This window comes from Nuphar pumila, chromosome 6, assembly GCF_984573655.1.
Source record: "Nuphar pumila chromosome 6, dmNupPumi1.hap1.1, whole genome shotgun sequence".
Classification (NCBI taxonomy): Eukaryota; Viridiplantae; Streptophyta; class Magnoliopsida; order Nymphaeales; family Nymphaeaceae; genus Nuphar; species Nuphar pumila.
In genome coordinates, this window is record NC_143254.1 from 104,161,150 (window position 1) to 104,170,238 (window position 9,089).

The window sequence follows — 9,089 nt, forward strand, 5'->3', positions numbered from 1 at the left end:
AAAAAATTGAACAGCGGGTTGAATCCGTGTCAAGTGTCCACGTGTCTTTGTGGTATAGCAAGAGAGAAATCTTGGCATCATAACATATATATTAGCAAGGGATAACCCCGTGGCTAAAACATTTGATGTCCCCTATCCGTCGGATGAGTTTCGAACCGTGGTCATCCCATATCAGGTGACAAACAAGTCAGGAAAGTGGACCCCTTGTGCATCATACAAGTCAGCATAACTCCAGCCAAAACCTTACATTTGAAGTCTTTAGCCATCAAACTTATATCCTAAATTTTACGCAAGGTTTACTCTAATTCAGCCAGCTATATATATATATATATATAGAGAGAGAGAGAGAGAGAGAGAGAGAGAGAGAGACCCTCTTCTTTGGTCTCTTTTCTAGGGCACGTTTGCTTTATTCACAGATAGGATCAGCCACGAAGTTGAAGCTGCCATTGTAGGTCACAGGGTTCGTCTTTGACAAGCTTTCTTAAGATTCAAGTGAGGAGAATTTTTAAGCTTGCACTTTCTCACGCGCGTTTCACTGAACTTGAAAAAGTGTTGCGATTGTGACTTGCATTGAAAGAAACTTGGGAAAATCCAACTTTCTCAGGGCCTTCAGATGTGCCTTTAGTTTCTGCAGAATAATGGGAAGATTACAACAAAATACAACCACTTTAATGATAAGTTGACTGGCTATCCTTGCTGGTGGAATTAGGGTCTACGTACCGTTATGAATCAAGGCAAAAAATCAATCAGCCATGACCATGACAATCCATGTACACTCGAAAAATAAATTAACAAAGTGAACATAAGCGTTAGATATAAGTTTTTTCATTTGAGGCCCTAGGCGGTGACCTCAAATATCAAAGAGGCCACCCGGCCTTGCATCTATGGTGTAAGGCTTGCTTAGACAAACCGCCGGATCCCAAGGACTGACTTTGACCTCTTATAGCTAGTTTCATTTTCTTTTTACTGTTTCTTAAAACTTCTAAAGATCTTTGTTTTTTCTTCTGTTCATGTTTTTAGTTCTCCATAAAAAAATTAAAACTTTGAAAGAGTTGGCCTTCAGGAAGAAAAATAAAACTGTTTTCTATCCGTGGAACCAAAACTGGTCAAGATTGCTAGACAACAGTATCTACTATCTAGGACACTTATCACCATTACTTACAATCACCCTCACCGGTGATGTGGAATCTCCAGGTGAAGAGATAGTCCTTGGAATCACAGGAAAGCCTGATCACATCACAAGGAGCGGTTATGATTATCTTCTGCCCATTGTGATCCTCCCACTTTATCTCCACCCTGCATGAGAACGCATTCAAGGAGTTGGGCACGGGACAATCTGCAAAGAGCAGCATCACTTCACCGCTGATCCTCTTCGCGGCAGCAGGTGGCCTCTGCTTTTGGTCTCCGGCCAACATCGAGTCCAGCCACAAGCATTCCGGCTGCCCCACCATCTCCTTGTACGCCGAGTTCGCCAGCCTGACCCTGTTGTTGGAATCAGATACAACAGCAGGCAGAGATTCGGATTCCACCTCCTCCTCAACCTCCTCAGGCCTCTTGCAGACAGGAACACAGTCGGCGGCGCCTTCGCGCTCGCTGATGCTCCTCACACTGATGCTGGAGCCGACGGGTCTCATCGGCTGCGGCGCGATAACCCGGCCGTGATTCGTTAATGGCGCCTGCAGATCCTTCTCCTCTGCTGCTGCATGTCCGGGATGAGTAGAAGAAAAAACCAAATCTGCAGTAGCAGCCGTTTGCTCCAATTTCTGCACAGAAATTACAGAAGACGGCAGAGCGACGAAATTGGCAGTACCGTTCGTCATGGCCCAGGAATCAGCCGGGTATTTCAGCTGCGGCGTGATCGCGAACCCGCGTCCGATCGACGTTCCTCTTTCTTGCCTCACAAGCACAGCAGCCAAGCCTGCGAAGTTATGGTAAAAGCCTCGAAAAGAAGCAAGGTCCAGAGGACCGCCGATTGTGGTTGGGGAAGCGACTTCTATGAGCTGAACCTTGGTCTTTTTGGCTCTAGGATAAGCGGGGGAGCCTGTTCTCCTTTTGCGGCCTCTTGCCGGCTTGTTTATAAGGAGGGATTGAGCTGAGCATGAAGAGATGCCCATGAGGCCAGGGAGAAGGTTCTTCTCTGTGACAGGAGTAGGTGTCTCCCCATTTTGGGGTTGTGAGAACTGGGGCCTTGGGGCAATAGGCCTGTACCTTGCCATTATCTGCTCTGTTTTTGCAGCAGATGAGAGCATCTCCAAGGAGTGGACCTTCATGGATGATGGTGGTAGTTTTGTGTTTTGTTTGTTCAGATTGAATGCACACAAAGGGTGCATGAAAAGGGGGTGGGAGAGGGTGGTCTGTAACTGCTTAACCCTACAAAGGAGGGAGGCATGCAGTTGGTGTGAGGAGGTGCATATCCAGGGGTTCTTGAATATCATTGCTAGGGACAGCAGCCAATGAGAGGAGGGCAACTTTGAGGAACCATGGTGGGTTGTGTAGTGGCACGTGTAAGGGTGCTTACACCTGGAAGCAAGCCGTGGGAGAGTCCAGCAGGTGGGACTGTTCAGCTGGCAATTGAAGCAGAGGGCACTCAGGTTTTCATTGCCAAGTTTTGCCCTACTATGCAAAGATAGCAAATAGTTCTTCTACACGTTTCAGTTTCACCGCCAACACCTCTCAAATGCTGTGCATATATTCATTTGCTTTATTCGGTCTAGGGCTATGATTTTTTTTCTTTTATTTTCTTCATTGGTTGCCTCATAGGCAGGCCCCCAGCTTGGGGTAGGTCTGAGTGGCCTAACCCGCAGGCTGACTGACTTGGGAGGGTTGACTTTGTTTTTGGGTTTGGAGAATTTGGACCTCAGTTGAGCTTGGTGCGTTCCAGCAGAGTTTGATCTCTCATGTATGTAAACAGCACATGATTAGGGATTTAGGGTGCTTTGCTTGACATAGAACCCATCTAAGGAAGTTAATCGGATGTAAGAGATGCAAGATAATCAGATCGTAGATGAGATGGATCTGGATGCATAGATTCCACTAAACTTGGTCCTGGGTAGAGCATGCACGCTTATTTGGAGCTCTTTAAGGTACAAAACTATTGAGCAGGAAATCATAGGTTCAAGCTTTATCACTCAACCGTTCAGCACGCTTATTTGGAGCTCTTTATAGTACAAAACTATTGAGCAGGAAATCATAGGTTCAAGCTTTATCACTCAACCGTTCAGCACGCTTTGTTTGTTAGCCATTAATTTTTTTCAAATATGGTTGTGTACAATTCCTTTTATTATTGTAGAAAAACCATGTTAAAGATATCTGTATGGTTAGATCTAACATTTGGCCCTTAAATCTACATAAATAAGAGTGTGTATACGGTGTGGATAGTGCAGATTTTCATTGTTTCACGCTAGGTTTGGCAAATCTGACCAAACAGATGTGTTCAGCATGTTTCATTTAATAGGAATCGATTGTTGGATTACAATTTTTGGTGAAAAATGTGATTTAGTAAATATTTAAATTTATAAAAAGTTGAAACTGTGGATTTTTGAAGCCTTATAAAACATGATCACATATCATAATCAGATTTTTCAAACGCATATTTGTGCTAAGCGTGCTATGTAGATCAGATTTATAAGGCTGTATTTCAAAAAAAAGGAAACTCAAAGTTGAAAATTAAGAGGTGCTATGTTGTCCACACTCTCTTACCATTAGGAGGTGCTAATCATTATATATATATATATATATATATATATATATATATATATATAAGAGAGAGAGAGAGAGCGAGAGAGATGAGTGTATCAAAGTGTTTGATGAGAGACAAACATTTTCCATCGCAGATAGCACAAGATCAACCACAAAAATATTTTTTGTAAAAAAGGGTTTTAGCAGTGGTCATGATGAGGCAATTTTTTTTGAGACCTTTAGCGCAGTCAAGACTGCAACTACAACAAACAACAACAACTACGCTTTCATCCCAAAACAATTGGGGTCGGCGATATGAACCAAAAAAGAAAATCATTCTGGGTCTTCCACATGAATCCTTCTCCTCCAATCATTTCTATCCAATGCCATGTCCTCGGTGAGGTTCAAAGTATTTATATTCTTTCTTATCATCTCCATCCAAGTCTTCTTAGGCCTACCCCGACCTCTTTTAACTAATATATTTGCATATTTCTCCATCCTTCTATCTGGAGCATCATTAAGCCTTAGCCGAATATTTCCAAACCACCATAAACGGTTCTCTCTCATCTTATTTTCAATGGATGCAACACCTACCTTCTTACATATCTCCTCGTTTCGAATCTTATCTTTTATTGTATTTTCACACATCCATCTAAGCATACGCATCCCAACTACACTCATTTTTTGAATATGATGTCTCTTGGCAGCCCAACATTCCATACTATATAGTAAAGCGGGCCTAATTGTCGTCCTATAAAACTTTCTCTTCAACCGCAATAACATTCCACGCACAACACTCTAGTTGCACTTTTCCATTTCATTCACCCAACCTTTATCCTATGATTTACATCTCTATCAATTTTTCCATACTTTTGAATGATAGATCCCAAATATTTGAAACAGTCATCCACTGGTATTTCTTGCTCACCAAGCTTCACTACACTCCCATCACTACTTCGTTGCTTACTAAACCGACATTCAATATATTCCGTCTTACTCTTACTCAACTTAAAACTTCTTGCTTTCAATATTTGTCTTTATAATTCTAACTTAGAATTAACCCCAACTCTAAACTCATCAATCAAAACAATATCATCAGCAAACAACATACACAACGACACATTTTCTTGAATTGATCTCATAAGTCAAGACTGCAACTAAAGGTAAAAATTTGCAAAAAAATGGACGTGCCAAGCACGGCCAACAATACACCTCTCTATATACATAGAGAGAGAGAGAGTGTATGAACTGAGATTATTATGAGTTTCTAAACTTTTTTTCTTAAATTTCACCCTCGGTGATATCAATGCTTGATTTTATAGAAACCAACTCTTAGATCATCAAATTATGATGTATAAGAACGATCTTTTAAAGCTTGAAAATCGATGGCACAAAATTTTTATAAATATTTCATCATTCAAAAATCACATTATTTCATCAAAACTACATGATCCAACAGTCAATTTCTATCAAAATATGTTGGAATGCTTAGTTCACACACCACTTCACATATTTTAGTGACCTATCCAAAAATATATAAAAATATATATTCTAGTGGCCCATATATATATATATATATATATATATATATATATATATATATAGAGAGAGAGAGAGAGAGAGAGAGAGAGAGAGAGAGAACTGAAGATATTAGGCCTCATTTCTCGTTTTGCCCCATTCTGCCCCATAGGTTTTATGTGCTTTATAATAGATCTGAATCGTTAGATGTGTTTAACATGCTCTATTTAGTGGGAATCGACTCTTGAATCAATTTTTTTCAACTAAAAAACATATTTTTTTGAGCTGGGAAAAACTGGTACCTTCAAAGCCATTGATTTTGGATCATCGGAAAAACCTGTATACAGGTCAGATTCAGGCAATCCAAAAGTTGGTTCCCCCTAATTAAGCAAAACCTATAGATCACACCTACGGTATTAGATGTGAGAAAAAATATATAAAAATTCGATTTTTGAAGGGGCCTAACAAGACTTAAGGAAATAAGGGGCTTAAAGATGGCATTTCTTAATTGGCATTGCTATTATGTATTTCGAAAACGTCACAGAATTTGTTCGGTTACTTGCACATCGTTTTTCAATCAGCAAAGCGATACTAACACGAGACTTCATACTTTTTTGAAATCGGAAGACTTACCATTGATGAGCACCTTCTCCTTCTTTATTTATAATAATCTCTCTCTCTCGGGCTACTAGAAACTGACAACGTAAAAAAGAAACATGCACCCACAGGCGCAAAAACTATCTGATTTTTATCGGTCAATTTAACAGTTTGACGATACACTCATGTCTTTATTTATATATATATATATATATATATATATGTAGAGAGAGAGAGAGAGAGAGAGTAACATGTATCTTCCAACACTTTAAGTGTTTGAAGATTGTTTGGACGAAGGGTCGCCATTGATCATGCATGATCAAACGGTGACAATGTTGTCTTTTTTTTGCACTAGACTTTTAGCAGCAGTCTAAAAGTTTCGGCGAAAAAACACATTTAGTGGTAGTTTAAAAAACTGTTGCTAAATCATTTTTTTAAAAAGACGCACAACATTACGCCGCGCGCGTCCGAATGAGTTTTAAGGAAAAACTCATCTAAAGATGGGGTTTCCTATATATATATATATATATATATATATATATATATATATATATAGAGAGAGAGAGAGAGAGAGAGAGAGAGAGAGAAGCGGGACCATCCAACCAAAGGAATGTCCAAAATCTACAACATGATGGAACGGCTCCCTTTCTCTAATGCTTGAGCATCTCATCCATAGGACCTCATATATTTGTTCTTTAGTTTGTAAGAAATATGCTTTACATGAAGACTTCATGATATATATAGGTATGTCTTTTGAAACATGAGAATATGATGACTTACAAAGCATTTGAAACTTTACAATACGAGGTATTATGAGCAGCATTCAAACACACATCAAAATTCATAATCCAAAACATGTTGTCCACTAAATGAATGATAATAATCCAATACGTAAAGTCCAATAGATGAAAAACTCGATCGTTAGAGAGGGAATGCCGTGAATTATCATCAATTATAGATTTTAGACATTCCTTTGGTTGGACGGTTTATCTTACCTATATATATATTTATAATCTAAAACATATCGCGCACTAGATAAATGATAAAAATCTAATATGTAAAGTCCTATCAATGAAAAACATTATTTTCATTTTTTTTATTTATAAATCTGACCTTATAGATGTAATCTGTATAATTTGCTTAATGTAAAACAGGTCTAACATCATTGTTTGCAGGCCCCCAAGAAGGTTGTTATAATGTGCCAAATTTTCATGGTTCAAAAAATCATATTTTTATATTGAGAAAACCATGTTCACAAGTTAAAATATTTGCAACTTATCCTTTGTCACCCATATCGCATATCAGCTCCATATATATCATTAACTTATCGACAAACCAGTTACTATTAATATATACACAAAATTCAGTACATTTGAAGCACTAAATCAATTTCATTAGTTACAACCATCAGTTAATCTTAAAAAATATTGTGTATATATGAATCCATGTGAACTTAGATGAAGAAAGAAAAAGCTGCAAAAATATGCATTTTAGAAGGCATTTTCACTGCATTCAATGTTCAAGTGAAGCCGAAATGAAAAGTAAAAACCACCTAAATATTAGAACTCACAAAGGAAAACTTAGATCAAACTAATTAAAGCCATTTGGGCTTTAAACAGTAAGGAATGGCATGAGAAATTTAAAAAAAAGTGAACCTGCAACCTGCAAATATTTGCATAGAATTAAGAATGCTAGACCCTAACCACGACAAACCGATAAAGTGATGGGCAAAATAAAGAACACAAAAAAGGAAAATAATAAAGAGAAAATAAAAATAAATATCTTTTATAAAAATGGGTGAAAATTATCAATAATTGAAGAATCATGAATTTTCCCATATGAATACCTTAAAAATCAGTTTCTTCCTAAACCCGCATCACTGTAGAAGAAAATGCCTGTTAAAAAAAGCAAAAGGAAGGAAAAAACGTGGTTGTTGTTCAAAACGTATCTTGATATATCGCGATACCTATTTTTTTGGTTGTTTTTTTGAGAAACTTGTAGGTTTTGAAGCAAATGACAATATATCACTATATTTCCGTTATATATCGCAAAAATCACGCAAGGTGTCATTCCGATCAAATAAATCATATTGAACATATGTATGTATGAGGTTAGATTGAATGGATACACCTATTATTTTTCAACTAAATTGTACATAAAGTCTCTCTCTCTCTCTCTCTCTCTCTCTCTCTCTATATATATATATATATATATATATATATATATATATATATATATATAGAGAGAGAGAGAGAGAGAGAGAGAGAGAGAGAGAGAGAGTCACTATGTAAACTGAGCATTTTCATTACTTTTTTTAAACCATGTAGAAGTCTCCTGCATTGTGAATTTGCTAGGAATAAACTATTGGATCGGTAATTTGGATGAAAAAATATGATTTTTGGATGCTTGAATATTTATGAAGATTACGAGTCATTGATTTTAAAACTTAATTAAAAAAAATCTTGTTTATAGATCGAAATCAGATGATTCAAGAGCTGATCCTTATAAAAGCATGTAGACCACATCTGGATGGTTAGATTTAAGAGAGAGAGAAATTCATGAAAATCATGGTTAGCTTAATATTCATATTTTAAATTATATTATATATATATATATATATATATATATATATATATATTGGTGCATTTGAAGGCACAAAATTATATTAAACTATTCAGTTGGAAATCATCCGTTCAAGCTTTATAGACTGAATCTGACAACATAGATGTGTTTAGGATGGTTTGTTTGCTCATGTTATTTTGTTCTAAAAAATGATTTTTTGAGTCATGGAATTTTAGTGCATTGTGGACTGGTATTTTTTGAAGCCCTTATTAATCCTGCTTATGTGCCGCAATCATATGACTCAAAATTCATTTTTCACTAAACAAAACTTATAGATCACATCCATAGGATTTAATCTACAAAAGAAATCTAAAACCTATTATTTTCCAGCTCAATAATTTCATATAATTTCTTGCCTTCAATAGCACCAAATATTAACCATATATATGCATATATATGGTCTTTTGTGTGAACATGTGTACAGTGTTATTGAATCGAAACTAATAGGCTGTCTAAAGACCAGGTGATTGGAAATAGTGGTTTGGAAAACATGGAACCTTTGCAATAAAATTATATTCCAAGACTAGAGGCTGTCTAAGGACCAGGTGATTGGGTTCATCACTAGATCAGTGCGCGAGAAAGTCATGCTCAGTCTTCATAATTTAGATCACATTATAGCTAGGAAATGGATGAGCTTGGATGCGTGGTGCCCCACACCACCACCACCACCCCAG

The 9,089-nt window shown here is 37.2% G+C and overlaps 1 protein-coding gene across 1 annotated transcript; it reads right to left on the bottom strand.

The window, feature by feature from the left end:
- Window positions 1–1,058: 1,058 nt before the first annotated feature.
- On the bottom strand, window positions 1,059–2,435 carry LOC149835505 (uncharacterized). Its single transcript, XM_090009602.1, has one exon. It carries the CDS (start codon window positions 2,433–2,435, stop codon window positions 1,155–1,157), a length of 1,281 nt encoding a protein of 426 aa, XP_089865728.1. The 3' UTR covers window positions 1,059–1,154.
- Window positions 2,436–9,089: the final 6,654 nt, after the last annotated feature.